The sequence below is a fragment of the Balaenoptera borealis genome, assembly GCF_965194805.1.
Source record: "Balaenoptera borealis genome assembly, chromosome: 13".
NCBI lineage: Eukaryota > Metazoa > Chordata > Mammalia > Artiodactyla > Balaenopteridae > Balaenoptera > Balaenoptera borealis.
In genome coordinates this window covers 28,848,096-28,865,212 of record NC_138870.1, presented here as the reverse complement: position 1 = coordinate 28,865,212, position 17,117 = coordinate 28,848,096, and the positions used below count along the sequence as shown (strand labels likewise).

Sequence of the window (17,117 nt, the reverse complement as noted above, 5' to 3'; positions counted from 1 at the left end):
TTTTGTAAAGCTGGTTTTGTGGTGCTGAATTTTCTTAACTTTTTCTTGTCTGTAAAATTTTAATTTTCCTATCGAATCTGAATGAGATCCTTGCTGGGTAGAGTAATCTTGGTTGTAGGTTTTTCTCTTTCATCACTTTAAACATGTCCTGCCGCTCCCTTCTGGCTTGCAAAATTTCTGCTGAAATATCAGCTGTTAACCTCAGGGGGATTCCCTTGTATGTTATTTGTTGCTTTTCCCTTGTTGGTTTTAATATTTTTTCTTTGTATTTAATTTTTGTTAGTTTCATTAATATGTGTCTTGGCGTGTTTTTCTTTGGATTTATCCTGTATGGGACTCTCTGCTTTTCCTGGAGTTGATTGTCTATTTCCTTTCCCATATTAGAGAAGTTTTCAACTATACTCTCTTTAAATATTTTCTCTGACCCTTTCTTTTTCTCTTCTTCTTCTGGGGCCCCTATAATTTGATGTTGGTGTGTTCCATGTTGTCCCAGAGGTCTCTGAGACTGTCCTTAATTCTTTTCATTCTTTTTTCTTTATTGTGCTCTGCGGTAGTTATTTCCACTATTTTATCTTCCAGGTCACTTATCCGTTCTTGTGCTCAGTTATTCTGCTGTGGATTCTTTCTAGAGAATTTTTTATTTCATTTATTGTGTGGTTCATCATTATTTGTTTGCTCTTTAGTTCTTCTAGGTCCTTGTTAAATGTTTCTTTTATTTTCTTCATTCTGTTTCCAGGATTCTGGATCAACTTTACTATTATTACTCTGAATTCTTTTTCAGGTAGACTGCCTATTTCCTCCTCATTTGTTAGGTCTGGTGGGTTTTTACCTTACTCCTTCATGTGCTGTGTGTTTCTCTGTCTTCTCATTTTGCTTAACTTACTGTGTTTGTGGTCCCCTTTTCACAGGCTGCAGGTTTGTAGTTCCCATTGTTTTTGGTGTCTGCCCCTAGTGGGTGATTTTGGTTCAGTGGGTTGTGTAGGCTTCTTGGTGCAAGGTACTGGCGTCTGTGTTCTGGTGGGTGGGGCTGGATCTTGTCTTTCTGGTGAGCAGGGCTGCATCTGGTGGTATGTTTTGGGGTGTCTGTGAACTTAGTATGATTTTAGTCAGCCTCTCTGCTAATGGGTGAGGTTGTGTTCTGTCTTGCTAGTTGTTTGGCATGGGCCATCCAGCACTGGAGCTTGCTGGCCATTGGGTGGAGCTGGGTCTTAGTGCTGAGACAGAGATCTCTGGGAGAGCTCTCGCCAGTTGATATTATGTGGGGCTGGGAAGTCTCTGGTGGTCCAATGTCCTGAACTCAGCTCTCCCACCTTAGAGGCTCAGGCCTGACACCAGGCTGGAGCACAAAGATCCTGTCAGCCACTCAGTTGCTGGTCTTGGAGAGTCTCCTAGGGAAGAAGGGGAATGCTGCAGCTAACCCTGGGGAAATAGACACCAGCAGCAGACATTCCTAGGATCTGATTCTACTGTGAGGAAGGCGGTGCTGGTAGGGACCCTAAAATTTTCTAATCTTTTTTACACAGAGAATTTCCAAGGGCTTCCTTACACTGGAATTTCACATTTCATCACAACTGAAAAATCTGAATTTTTGCCTTTTAAAAATCAAGGTTTCAGTGTTAATAATGATTGTTTATTTAGAATAGTCTAAAAATTGCCCCAATTTATGATAATTTTATAGGTTTCAAAACATATATTTGTGTGTCCAGTTTCTTACTTTAGAAATATAACTTAGAAACACATAAAATGCTATACTCATCCCTATTTTTTAAGTAGAAGCTACTGAATATAACTTAACCTTTCCATGTTAGTGGTGATCTTTGTGACCATTAATTATGATAGTAAATTTAAAAAGCAGATTTTTATTTTTGTCCATTGTTCTTCTATTATGCTATTTTCTCTCCATATAAGTATATGTGCTTCCTTCATTCCTTACTTCTCCAATTTGTTAGTTTTAGGTTGTATAATAAAATATCTAAGTTGGAAGAATTATATATAAGTAAAATCAATATGTGTTAAATAATAATGATCTGAGATTTTGTTCTCAGAGTAAACCGCATGAGACTTATAATAAGTCAGAAGTCTTTTTATATTAACCTAAAAGTTCATGGGTATGTTCTGAGTAGGATTTTGAAAGTCTAGATCTTATTATCATATTATTTCCTTTCATTTTATAGTTTAGCAAATGGAGGTCCAGTGATAATAAAAAATCACTTAGGGCTTCCCTGGTGGCGCAGTGGTTGAGAATCTGCCTGCCAATGCAGGGGACACAGGTTCGAGCCCTGGTCTGGGAAGATCCCACATGCCGTGGAGTGACTAGGCCCGTGAGCCACAATTGCTGAGCCTGCGCGTCTGGAGCCTGTGCTCCCCAACAAGAGAGGCCACGATAGTGAGAGGCCCATGCACCGCGATGAAGAGTGGACCCCACTTGCCACAACTAGAGGAAGCCCTCGCACAGAAACGAAGACCCAACACAACCATAAATTAATTAAAAAAAAAAAAATCACTTAAATTCACACAACTGATTAATAGAAGGTTCAAAACTAGATTTAAACTCTTAGTTCAGTGTAGTTTGCCCTGAACTATGTTAGATTTTTACCATGCTTGAAACATGCTAAAAAGATATGAAAAGAATTTTTTTAACATGGAAGTTCACTTTTGGTTTACAAAATTAAAATTTCAAAATACATAAATTGAAGAAATTTTTAATAAGATATTTATGACAAAATATATGTATAAAACCTTTAAAATTTATAATCCTGTCAGATCCATCTTATTAACAACTTTTATCAAAAATGCATGAAGAACTAAACAATGACTCTTGGCCTTATTCAAAACAGCAGTCAGAATCAGTGTTATTTCAGGAAATTTCTAAGCTATTTTTCTTTCTTAGATGTAATTGGTGAAAAATCCATATTAGAAGTATAATTTAATTGTATCAGTTGTGTCTTTCTGTATTGTAATGCTTGGAGGTTATAGGAGACAGAGAGAAGCTTTTTATTCCCATGATGTTCTAGCAATATATGTGAGTCTGTTGCAAGTTTTAGGAATTTAGTATAATTCTACAGGTAGTGTTGAGTTAAAATTGTTCCTTTCTCTCTTGCATTTAACTAGTTTAATTTTTAACATTCTCTTACATAGTGAAAAGGATAAGCAGTTGATTTTAAAATGTGAATGTTCAAAATATTCTCCTTTTCCTCTATGATAGACTGCATTAAATAGCTTACTAAAATTCAGGTAACTGATTTTCTAATTTTTACAAAATTTTGAAAGAAATATAGTACTTCATTCACTAGCTTTGAAATCTAAGGCCATGAAAACAAATTTGAGTTTGTTCTTCTGGTTAGTAAAATGGGAAGCAGTATTTCCATTTGGGAAAGTCACAGAGGAAAGCAGAAAACCACAGGAACTCAAAGTGAGTGCCCTTTAGAATCCTGGATTTGCTACCATCAAGTCGTATCACTTTGGTGAAATTGCTTAACATTTCTGAACTTGTTTCCACAACCAAAAAAAAAAAAAAAAAGAAGTTTATAATAATATCAACTCCACAGGAATAATTTTGAAAATAAAATAAGATAATAGATATGCAGTTCCTGTAAAATTTAAAGTTGCTAAGTAAAGTGTCAGTTATCCCCAACATGCTGTAATCTTGCAAACAAAGAAAACAGCTATTTGTTATCCACTTGGTTACTAATATCCCAATTCCTTCCATGTCTTAAATTTCTTACCTTAATATTTAACTTTCTTAAATGTATTACCATCACAATTTTTTGAATGAATGAGATATTCTTTACTTTACTATTATCCTCAATCTTAAATTGAATAAAACATGACAAGTTATAAAAGACTGTGCTATGGCTTACACTGCATTAAGTCTTTCTATAAATTTAATTAGTTCACTAAACCAAGGATCTTACTGATTGAATACCAATTTTATTTATGTTTTTGGAGTACTTTTAAATTTTTATATATTCTATGCATAACTCCACACCCTATGGTAAGTAAAGGGATCCTTTACAAGTGTAGACACCTATGAAATAACAGTCTAGAGAAGAGCTTAGATAACCAGAGCAGAAAATTATGTCCAAACGGGATGTTATCATATCAAGTATACTGCAAATGTTTCAATTTATAATCTATTTATTTATAGAGAAACAAGTATGATATATTTCCCATCCAGTGAAAAATAATGACTAGGAGAACACTTTTTTAACACAGGCTGGTTACCTGCTATCCCTATTTGTAGACCAAGGATCTTAAATCTCTCAATTCAACAAATTTCTATTTAGTTCTCCTATTTACCAAGCACTTTTCTGGATGTTTTAGGACATAAAATGTCCCCAAGCTAATAAGGCTTATTTTGTAGAAAAAGGAGACAGGTAATAATGAAAGAAATGTTAATATGTCCAATGAATGGAAGTACTATATGAAACATGAGGCAGGGTAAAAGACAAGAAGTGGCAGTGAGGTGGGGCCACTCTTCATAGGGTGGTCAGATAAGGCCTCTCTGATGAGAGCGATAGAGGAGGGTCAGATCATCTAGAGACTTCAAGTCATGGAAAGACCTTTGAGTTTTATTCTGAGTGACATGTGAGACCATTGATGGCTTTTTTTTTTTTTTAAATTTTTTTTTTTTTTTTTTTAGGGAAGGCTCTTTTATTTATTTATTTTTTTAATATTTATTTTTGTCTGTGTTGGGTCCTCGTTTCTGTGTGAGGGCTTCCTCTAGTTGCGGCAAGTGGGGGCCACTCTTCATCGCGGTGCACGGGCCTCTTCGCTATCGCGGCCTCTCTTGTTGCGGAGCACAGGCTCCAGATGCGCAGGCTCAGTAGTTGTGGCTCACGGGCCCAGTTGCTCCGCGGCATGTGGGATCTTCCCAGACCAGGGCTCGAACCCGTGTCCCCTGCACTGGCAGGCAGATTCTCAACCACTGAGCCACCAGGGAAGCCCCCATTGATGGCTTTTGATTAGAGGTGAGCCATGGCTTCATTTGTTATCAATAAGATCTCTGGCTACTATGTGGGGAATAGACTTTGTGGTGGAGGGGAGGAACCAAGTAAACCAATTTCTTATTCTTTAAAATTCATCCAGTTCAAGTATCTACATACAGCAATACTGAGAGGAATTCCTTCAATTAGGAATTTTGTAATGATATTTAAAAGCATCAAACACTCTAAGGACTGCTGTACACAGTTTACTACACAAGGTTTCTATGCCCCATCTATAAATGGTGATTAAGGTTTGAGAATAAGTCTCCAGTTCCTCTCAGCAAGAAACTTATGATATCTCTTAACCAGTACAATGAGGAGTTCTTATCAAATGTTTATCCTCTTATTGTGTCCCAAGTTCTTCTTGTCCCAGTGTCTATATTAGGCTATCGCCTGTTTGCTTCAGGGTCCTTATTATGCAGGTGGTTAGGAGACTTAGGAGACTTGATTTGTTAAACCCAGGAAAGGTTGTTTTAAGGCCTCAGCTCTGTCTCTTCAACCTGAGTACTTAATGACTCCTGGTAGCTAAGTCTATGGCTGTGTTGGATAGGATAAGAGCTAAACCAGTGTGTCAGGTAGAGTTATTTCCTGCTTAGATTGAGGGCTGAAAATAATTCTCCCACTGAGAAGAAACAAGGCACTATTAAATAGCATCCCTGGCAATAATAGCTCTTGGTTGTGACCATTAAGCACTTAATGCTCAGTAGGGTTCCTAATGGTCCCATCTCTAACACTTCCACGCTCTCCGCCCATTCCTGTCCTGACATCAGCAATATTTCACCTTATCTTTGTGCCATGGCCAAGCACAGTGCCTAATATTATATGCTTATTACAAAGGCATTCCTTCCTTCTTGCAGAAATACTAGCAGGTCCTGCTAAAGGACACCAGGTGAGCATTTTCTCTATTTTTAAGTGGAGATGATGGGGAAAATCCAGGAATGTAACTAGGTTTTGTGATAGGACCCTCCTCTGGCTGTTTCTTCCCCACCTTCATTGAGCATGATGGAATCTGGTTTAATCAGAATCACTGGGATAAAGAGAAAGGGCAAGGAGGAAGTGCTGTGTGAAAATTTTGGTTCTTTGGAGGAAAAGGAGGGAAGTGGGCTAGAAACTGGAAAAGGATTATAATGTTCATTACATTCCCTAACTGTATTCTTTCAAACAGCTTCTTCCTCCTTCTTGTTTGCTTCCCATAGTCACTAGACTACTTGTGCTGGCTGAGTGGAAGAGATGGCCAGATGTACAAAGAAAAGAAGCAATCTGTCCACCTTAGGGATACATTTAATTCTGAAATTCCAATGCACTATAGAATTATAGCAAACATAATACCAGATCACACTAGCATAGAGGGATCTACAAAGAAATAAATTCAATAAAACTAGTAGAAAATTATCATGTAACTTCAGCTCCCCAAAACTTAGTGTACCTTTAAATGGCTCAAAAGTGTTTTGAGCCATATATGGACATGCCCTTGCACACTTCTAGGGGTTTCACTCACAAAGCCCTCAACATTCATGAACAGTGTCTTTGTTCAGTTGATCTCTGATTACTGAGTAGTCTTCAGTTCTTCAAACAGTAGATGTCCCTGCTGTCCCTGAAGTCATAACCTGGCCTGATACTTTTATGATTTATTCATTCAATATGCTTTTTTATTGAGCATCAACCTTATATCAGTCACTGACCCTAGAAAGATTGTTATAAACAAGAAAAAATAGTATTTTTTGAGCATCTACTATGTGTCAGTCTGCAAACTGGACCCGTGGCATACATTATCTTTGTATATTATCCCCTTTAAATCTAAATGCAACCTGTCCAGGTAATTGTTATTAGCCATGAAATGGATCTCATCCTGACTGCAGAGAAAATCTGGGTTGATCTGAGTAAGTATTCCTGAGAAGGGATCCTGAGCCAGTGATCTCTGTTTACCTTCTGGTCATGCTTAGACACTTCAAAGCCTCAACCCACAGCTTCTTTATATGCTGCTCCCTCTATTTTTAATTCCCTTTACCATTAGTCATTCCTCAAGATTCAGATTAAAAGTCACCCACCTCTGAAGTCCTCCTAGATCCTCATGGGAAGAATAAAGTATTTTTCATCTCTATTCTCATAGTTAGAACCTAAGAATCCCTCTTAAAAATGCTTACAACACTGATTTTAAAAATGTACTTTAAAATCACGCAGACCTATGTTTTTATTCCAGTTTGTCCCCTAGTTAATTGTGTGGTGTTCTGAGAGGTTATGTGACTTGTCTAAAATCCCATGTAAGCCCTATGAGGAGGAAAATTTTGTCTTGATCATCAGTGTTCCCTCAATGACTAGAAGAGTGTGTGCCATTTTGGATGTTCTCAATTAACACAAGCATGCTAATGAATGAATGTTTACAGATTGATGAGGTATTTGATACAGCTGGAGTGCAGAGTTTGGGGGTTTGTTATGTATAACAAGAAATTTGTAAAATGAAGGTAGAAAAAACATAGGGACCAAATTGTTAGGGACCATATGTGTCATGTTGAAGAATATGGACTGTATTGTAGGTCCTGTGTGTCCAACACGTATCAGAGAGTCAAACACAATCCGATTGAAATTTTTAGCAGAGCCAGGGGACAATATAAATGACACTGCATATTCATTGTCCAGTATGGCCTTTTCTCACGAATCCCCAACCAAATCAACCCTATGCTCTCTGCCTTAAGGATTGGATCCTTCCTCATCTAAGCCACATTGTCTGGAAATTTAATTGATAGCCATGTTTTATGACCACTTATTCTTGAACTTGAAATCAAGCTATTAGCACCAGTTGATCCTTTCTGGTCTTTCCAACGAGGCTTTGCCAGCTCTGTAGCACACGAAGACTAAAAGGGCCTATCCATACATTCCTGAACATATCTGAGCTATGTATACTATTTAGTCCTCATTTTACTGGTATTTAAGACTAGAAAGTTTTAGAGCTGGAAAATAAACTAGTTTATCTCTTTGAACACCCTCATTTTATACCAAAGAAACTGAGGCCAAGTGGGGTTAAATGGATTGATTGAGGTTAAGTTCCATGATTTTCTCAGGTGGATGGGACGTGTGGGTCAGAGAGAAATAAGTATTTTACTGTAGTTTGAATTCAGCAGACCCACTTTGGGTATTCATTTCACTGTAGCTTCATTTCATGAAGTAATGTAGTAACTTAATGAAGAAGCTCATTTTAGCCAATAACGTATCATTTAACAATGTGAGGAAAACTATCTGTTTTCTTACCAACCAAGAAATGAGGAAGGCAGGCTGCATTTAGGGTGCTAGGTGGATGTGATGACTGCTGTCACCATGGCAACCAATTGTTCATTTAAATATTTTTTAAATAAGTCTTGGTGATTTTTCCAAATATATCTCCGAATTCAAACCTTTCTTCAGCCAACACCTTCCTATGCTTGTTTATTTCAATGACCCCTCTCTTCTGTCTTTTTCCATCCTAATCTAGCCTACTCAAAATAAAGAAATGTTTTTTAAACTATTCTTTTCATTAGCATCATTATTTTTTTTTTCAGTGTCTGTTCATGCCAGGCACTTTAGATGCATGATACCTACCTTACGAGGCAGATGTTATTATCCCCATTTTACTTATGATCAAAGTGAAGTTAAAGTGAAGTTAAAGGAGGTCATGTATTTTTGCCATGTGCTTGGGAAGTAGTACATGGAAGATATAGGATTTCAACTCTGGCTTTTCTGACTCAGGAATCTATGCCATTTCCAAGCTCCCAGTCTTTCATATTACCAAAATCTTTGGATCCCTATTGCCCAGAGAAGTCACCAAGCCAACTGCATCTAGCCTTAAACATCCCCCAACAGGTCACCAAACTCCATATTTCTCAACATAAATTGCCCATTCTTATTTCTGAGTATTAATCATAGTACATACATAGAGCTTCATTCCTCTTTTTCCCTGTAAAATCCAATCTCTTTAATCTTTCAAACGCCGATGTAATGATTATTTCCCTCCAGGAGTGCTTCCCCTGGTTATTATAATCACTAGTTTTTGAGCCTTTAAACTGCCTCCTCTCCATATCTTGAGCTCACTATTTGTTCAGTTAGTCCTGAAATAAGATATGTAATGCAACTATTTGCATATCAATTTATCTTTCCAATGATTTTTATTTTAATTTTGAAGAGACAGTACATGCAAAAACTTTATAACTGTGAATATGTTTGTGAGGCTGACTGTAACCAGTCATCAGAAAATGATCTTTATCTCCCCAGCTCTATGTCTGTGGAACCAGGTTGAAGAAATCAAATATATAGTCCCTGACCTAACCTCAGTGTTAGCTTTTTTCCATGAGCCTTTTTTCCAAATATGGATTCAGAAGATTGTCACTGTGAATGTTTCACCTATTACATTGGTGTGTATAAGAATGAAATAAAAGTCATCCTACTTGAAAGAAATTTTATGAAATCTGATATCCTAGGCTTTATAGTAGGCTTTCAAATAATTATTTGCCCAAAGGCACAAAAGTTGTTCAAAGGTTAATATGGGAATTTCATTTTTATATCGAATTACAGTAAATGAGATTACCCATAAATAAAATTTTCAGAAACTCAAAGCCTTTTCTCATGTTAAGCCAAAATTATCACTTCAAAGATGTTAAGGGTTTTGGATAAAAATAACTCTAAAAAATAGTGTACACTTCTCTACCTTCTTAAACAAAACGTATAGGATAATTTTCCCTAGGTTGATGACTCAGTCATCATTTTGAACATCAATTACTCTTCAAGTCTGTAATAAAGTGTCATTTTTAAGTTACTGAAGAGTTATTAGTGTTAGTTACCCTTGATACAAAATGATTCTAGATTGTTATCCTTTTTTAGCATACAGTATTTGTTTCTTTTTTATATGCTTTGTGTCTTTGCAGCTATCATTTATCTCTGCCTTTGCTAGACCTAGTGCTGTTAGTTTCCCCATCTTTACATTTCACATGTGTGTTTTGAACTGCTATAGACTGATATACCAAGTAAACATTCTTCTTAGAATTTTGTCTAAAATAATAGTAAATGGGTGTTGAATAAGAGAAGATGTAGTCTCCTTATATAAGAGAATTTTATTGCATAACTTTGTTATATTTATGCTGTATGTTCAGAGACCTTTCAATTTATTTCCTGGTTCTTTGCTGGGCATTAGAGGGTTCAGATTGTTGAAACTAAGACTTTCCTTATAAACTGCAGTGATCTGGGGCAAACAGAGGCAAATAAAACTCAACCTCATCCCTGGAGGTGGGCTATCAACACACAGACAGATTCAGTGGTGGGTACTGAAATCAGTGCACATTGTAGCTCAGAAAACTGTCACCAAAATCTGGAGTTCTGATGTTACTTTTGTGATGGGACCTTTTTAAAGGTCATACAGCCATTTACCTTCGTTAAGTTCATTTCTCATAATTATCTCTTATATTTCTTCCAGATTTAAAAAGTTGAAGAATATTGGTATTTACCCTAGAGAGTATTTTGCCCTTTTCCATATGTAGGCAGTTTTAGTTCTTTCACATTCATACTTCCTGAAGGAAAAAAAATATTCTAATGAAGATTCAAATTTTTGTGCAGTTATTATGCATGCATACTATACATTAATTTTCCCTACTCAGTTCATTCTAGTTTCCTTAAAACTCCTGACTATATGGAATTTAAATATTTAAGTAGATTTCTTACTACTGCAGTAACAAAAAGCCAACTAGCTTGTCATATGAAGTAGCTCAGATATGTCCTTTAATCATGCTCTTTGCTTTCAGTTTATTTGGGCTAGTTCTTTGGTCACTCCCCAGTTTAAACTCTTTATATTTGCCAATACTCATTAATAGTCAAAATTATGTTGCAACTGAATTCATAGAAAGGATCTTTGAGAGATGAGACCAAAGACAGCAAACTTTCTTTGTTCCATCCAGTAAACATGTGCTACATCTAAAGAAACAGAAAATTTACTTCTACAGATAGTGTGATGTGTAAAAATAAAACCATATCAGTCAGACATGTGAAAATGTTGTATTTACCAATCCCTTTAGATGTCTCTGTTTGTATACTTTTTTCTGCTTATATATAGTTCATTTCCTGTTGAATTCTAAGTATTTCATCTCTGAGATCATGTCTCCTATTTCTTTCCTAGCTTCTCCATCACCATCCCCACCATGTTTCTTGGTGGAACTGGTATCTTGTTCTACATTTATAAAGGGATCCCTTAAATTTTACCAGCTTTCAACAAAATATGCCGAATCTGATTGATAGTTCCAGGGAAGTGAAATGTCCAGTAAAGGAAAGAAGGATGGATACCAGACAGAGAACTTCAGTCCATTGATTGAGCCTAAAGAAACACTTGGAAACAGAGAAAGAGAAATAAAGAATCAGATAAAAATAAAATTCAGACTTCTTTTCTTAGCCCTTTATAGCCTACTCTCTTCCTCCTCAACTGAGATCTTCAAGGGCAGAATCATGCCATTTCTATTTTGGTATCTACAGCACCTACCAGTGCACTTAACAAATAATACTCAGTATTTACTTGGTGATGAAAAGAATGAGTACTAGAAGGAGGTTGTACTCTTCCTGTTTTTTCTCAGACCACTCCTTTTGGATCTTTCTTGCTATTTTGGATCTGCAGCAATCAAACAGCCCAGAGGAGACACATTTGGATATACTTTTGTTTTAAAATAACTATTTTCTTAGTATTTTTTCTCAAAAAATAATGCTTCTTTTTATTAATTTTTTTCACTTGTCCAGTATTACTGAGCACCTGATATGTGTAAGGCCCTGCTCCATGTGATAGCAATACAGCAATGAACAAAACAGCATGCCTTATCATATGCCAGACACTGTGTGCCTTGGACTTTATTTACATTATCCCAATTAATGATTAAAACCCTTGTGGAGATGGCATTTTCCTCAATCTGAAAATGAAGTCTCAAAGATTCAAAGCTTAATTAAATTTCCTAGGATCTCACAGCCAAGAAGTAGAAAACAGGAATCAACTCAAGTTTAACTGACTCTAAAATTTATGCTCTTAATTGCTGGGCTCTACTACTTCTAGATCATGAATAAAGAAATGGGAGTTACATAAATCAGAACCTAAACTGTAAGGATAAGTCCAATAAATGTTAATAGTTCTTCATGAAGAATTTTTAAAAAACAGTTTTATGGACCTGGATGCATAGAAACTTATTTCCCGCCATATTAAATCTACCACAGTTTGTCTTACCAGGAATATATATATATTTTTTATCTGAAGGATGTCACTTTATTTTATTTAATTATTTTTTAAACATCTTTATTGGAGTATAATTGCTTTACAATGTTGTGTTAGTTTCTGCTGTATAACAAAGTGAATCAGCTATATGTATACATATATCCCAATATCTCCTCCCCCTTGTGACTCCCTCCCACCCTCCCTATCCCACCCCTCTAGGTGGTCACAAAGCACTGAGCTGATCTCCCTGTGCTATGCAGCTGCTTCCCACTAGCTATCTATTCTACATTTGGTAGTGTATATATGTCCATGCCACTCTCTCACTTCGTCCCAGCTTACCCTTCCCCCTCCCCGTGTCCTCAGTTCCATTCTCTATGTCTGCATCTTTATTCCTGTCCTGCCCCTAGATTCTTCAGAACCTTCTTTTTTTTTTTTTTAAGATTCCATATATATGTGTTAGCATACGGTATTTGTTTTTCTCTTTCTGACTTACTTCACTCTGTATGACAGACTCTAGGTCCATCCACCTCACTACAAATAACTCAATTTTGTTTCTTCTTTTGGTTGAGTAATATTCCATTGTATATATGTGCCACATCTTCTTTATCCATTCATCTGTCGATGGACACTTAGGTTACTTCCATGTCCTGGCTATTGTAAATAGAGCTGCAATGAACATTGTGGTACATGTGTCCTTTTGAATTATGGTTTTCTCAGGGTATATGCCCAGTAGTGTGATTGCTGGGTCATATGGTAGTTCTATTTTTAGTTATTTAAGGAACCTCCATACTGTTCTCCATAGTGGCTGTATCAAATTACATGCCCACCAACAGTGCGAGAGGGTTCCCTTTTCTCCACACCCTCTCCAGCATTTATTGTTTCTAGATTTTTTGATGATGGCCATTCTGACTGGTGTGAGGTGATACCTCATTGTAGTTTTGATATGTATTTCTCTAATGATTAATGATGTTGAGCATCCTTTCATGCATTTGTTGGCAATCTGTATATCTTCTTTGGAGAAATGTCTCTTTAGGTCTTCTGCCCATTTTTGGATTGGGTGGTTTGTTTTTTTGATATTGAGCTGCATGAGCTGCTTGTATATTTTGGAGATTAATCCTTTGTCAGTTACTTCATTTGCAAATATTTTCTCCCATTCTGAGTGTTGTCTTTTCATCTTGTTTATGCTTTCCTTTGCTGTTCAAAAGCTTTTAAGTTTCATTAGGTCCCATTTGTTTATTTTTGTTTTTATTTCCATTTTTCTAGGAGCTGGGTCAAAAAGGATCTTGCTGTGATTTATGTCATAGAGTGTTCTGCCTATGATTTCCTCTAAGAGTTTTATACTGTCTGGCCTTACATTTAGGTCTTTAATCCATTTTGAGTTTATTTGTGTGTATAGTGTTAGGGAGTGTTCTAATTTCATTCTTTTACGTGTAGCTGTACAGTTTTCACAGCACCACTTATTGGAGAGGCTGTCTTTTCTCCATTGTATATTCTTGCCTCCTTTATCAAAAATAAGGTGACCATATGTGCATGGGTTTATCTCGGGGATTTCAATGCTGTTCATTGATCTATATTTCTGTTTTTGTGCTAGTACCATACTGTTTTGATTACTGTAGCTTTGTCATATAGTCTGAAGTCCAGGAGCCCAATTCCTCCAGCTCTTACCAGGAATAATTTGATTTAATTCCTGTAAACAACTCTTTGAGAAGCATCCTAAATGTGCATTGTTCACACTCTTTTTCATTTGTTCACCATCTATGCAGCCACTGACAGCAAATTTATCTATACCAGGGTACTGTGGACAGTTTTACTTTACTAATGAAACAAAGCAGGTCAGTTTTAATCCAGATTAATTAATAATCCTTTCGTTTCTTCAAAAACTGCACTGAGAGCCAGCTATGTACCTTCATTAAGATATAAAAATAAGACAGATAAGAACCGTGCTCTCCTAGACCTTATATATTGGAATTGGGGAAACAAAAAATAAATGTAAAGGATAATTTCTGGTGATGAGAAGTGCTATGAAAAAAATGTGAAGGTTATGTGAGTGGGATGGGTATAAGATAGGAAGAGGGAAGGCCTCACTGAACAGATGTTGTTTGAGCTGAGTCCTACATGGTGAAGAGGAGTCAACCATGTAAAGATATGAGAGAGAAAAAGAAAATGCAAAGGTCAAAAGCAGGAACAAATGTCATTCGATTGAATAACAGAAAAAAGCTTTTGTGCCTGCATAAGAGTGAGCTGAGGGAGAGGCAAGAGATTAATAGAGTGATAGATGGATCCAGATCACATGGGGCCTCCTTATATGTATGACTTTGTAATGCATTATCTAAACAAAGACATATTTAATAATGGAAAGAGACGTTCTTAATAATTATATCAGGACAGTAGGTATAAATCTGGAATTTCCTAGATTACCAGGATTTATAATTACCCCACTTATATGCCCAGGTAAAGAATTTGAATTTTATTCCAATATAGTTGTGAGCCTTTAGATGGTTTTAAGCAGGAAAGTGAAATAATGTGATTTGCATTTCATAAGTGATCACTTTACTTCTGAGATCAGTTTTAGAGACTACTGAAGTAATCCTGGCAAGAAGTGATATTGGTTTCAATGATAGTAATAGAGCTGAAAAGAAAGTCAGTAATTTCGTATATGTTTTGTAGATAATGTAGACAAGACATGGGTTCGATGTGTTAGGGGTGAGAGAAAAAGAAGAATGAAAGTGACTGCTAGGTTTTTGCTTCCAGCCTTTGGGTGAATTATGATATCATTTCCTGATTTTGGAAAGATGACAGAGGAATTGGTTTCACAAGATGATTAGGAATGAGTAGAATCAGCAGTCTGATTTTGATTGTATTAAGTTTGAGATTTCTGTTAGAAATACAAGTAGATATATCAAATGAGCAACTGGGATATACTCTTTTATCTTACTCTGTTTATTACAGCTTTTTTGCAATGCAATCTGTATCCTCAATAAAACAATTTAAAATGGCATTCAAATATTCCACTAAAGCAATTTTTCACTCTATTATATTTTGTTTTCACTATCTGGTATTTGAAATTGCTAACATTACCAATTGCCTTTCTAGGAAAGTATAGACCTGGGTGAAATCATGTTTTCCCTTTGTTATTTGCCAACTGCTGGACGTGTGACATTGACAGTCATCAAGTGCAGAAATCTGAAAGCTATGGAGATCACCGGCTCATCAGGTATGCACACAATTGGCTAGTGGGTACATTCCCAAATAAAATATTCCACATAGCCAAAGTTATATATGGCTATTGAATTACTGAGTTCATTTGTCTGTCATGGGACACTATAAAAGTAGAAAAAGAGATTACCAAATAAAGTGCTCCAAACACCTTTTTAGTTTACATTATCATTATGAAATTTTTAAAAAGTATTATCAAATAGATAGACTTTGAACTTGGGTTTTTATTTTTATTTCTTTCTCTACTTATTTAGTTCTTTCTCAAAACTGCATTATTTACCATACACTTCCCTACTTCCAACTAGTCAGTTGCTTATAAAGGAATATCCTTGGACTTTAAGCCATTCAATTTAAACTTGTGTTACTCTACAAGTAAGAGTCCTAAGAAGACATATTTAGACTGAATTTATCTCCCTCACCTGATCTGCAAAGAAATAACATTCCAAGACCACTATTTGCATTTGCTTTCTTACCACCTTTCTAACTAAAAATTTGGACAACAACAGGGAGTGAAAGAAATAATAAAGTAAATGAATACTCCTTAAAGTTTCTTAAAGATATTCTTGAAGGAAATTTCTCTTGTGCTAACTTTGTTAAAGAGGTAAAACCACATCATTCTCTTTAATCCCTTCATTTAAATCACCACAGTTTTGAAGGGTTATTTGTAAGTTAATAGGTGAACTCTGGCACAGCTCTGTGGAAGAAAAAATGATAAAGACAGAGTAGGGAGTTCAGTAGCATTTGTTGAATTAAACAAATAAGAAATTGTAGTGGAGATATAGTAAAAGATGACATGGGGAGTAGAATCTATAACTTTTTGGTTCTTCAGAACAAAGAAATAAACTAAATTTGCATCACAAAAAGTATGAGGGAACTCTCAGTTCTAATGTAGAGAGAACTCCAGGATATACTAAGTGAATAAAAAATGAGGTACAAGAATAAATATGGATATCATGCTCCCTCCTATGTAAGAATGAGGAATCTTAGAATATATATTCATGTTGCTAATATTTGCATGAAGAAATACTTGAGTGATACACAAAAACTGAGTAGTGGAGACGTATGGGGACAGATGGGAGGGAGACTTCTCAGTGCACATCTTTCTCTATCTCATTTTTGAACTATGTCATGAATTTCCTATTCATTTTTTAAAATTTACAATGCATAGTTGAAATATAAGGATAGAAAGAAAACAAATAAATTCCACATTCATTTTGGTAAAAAGGTCATAGGTAAGTAAATGTTGAAGTACTTAAACAGCACACTCTGAAAATTATTGTTTATTTTACTCTTTCTACCATGTATCAAAAGAGAACCAAATTCCAAGACAAGCAAACAGCATCAAAGTTGTAATTAAGTGAAAGACTACTTTTTATTTATATGAAGCTTCTCATCGGGGGAGTGCACGTTTTGAGAACATCACCTCATTAATTCTCACAACAGCCTTGTGAATCAACTAAGGAGCCAGTAAATTATCCTTGTCACTAGTAGAGAAATGTCATCAGAGACATGATGGGGGTAGCAGACAATAAACTAGGACTCGTTCTCATTGTTAATGAGAGGCCTAGGCCTGGAAGCTCATACATAGAATTATATCACAAAAATGAGCTTCTCCCTTAGAACATACTTCCTATTATTAAAACATTGAAAAGTAAATGGGAGTCTGTTTCTGTTTTATAAATAAGTTAATTTGTATCTTTTTTTAAGATTCT

General features: G+C 35.9%; 1 protein-coding gene and 1 long non-coding RNA gene across 2 annotated transcripts in view; one reads left to right on the top strand and one right to left on the bottom strand.

Moving 5' to 3' along the window:
• LOC309610004 overlaps nucleotides 1–17,117 on the bottom strand; it is a 263,329-nt gene that overhangs the window by 194,052 nt on the left and 52,160 nt on the right. The window lies entirely within an intron of this gene.
• The window catches only part of SYT10 (synaptotagmin 10), an 88,119-nt gene that overhangs the window by 55,198 nt on the left and 15,804 nt on the right, over nucleotides 1–17,117 (top strand). The window contains exon 4 of the mRNA XM_082352213.1: nucleotides 15,283–15,403. Within this exon, the coding sequence (XP_082208339.1) occupies nucleotides 15,283–15,403 (121 nt within the window). The remainder of the gene's footprint in view (nucleotides 1–15,282; nucleotides 15,404–17,117) is intronic.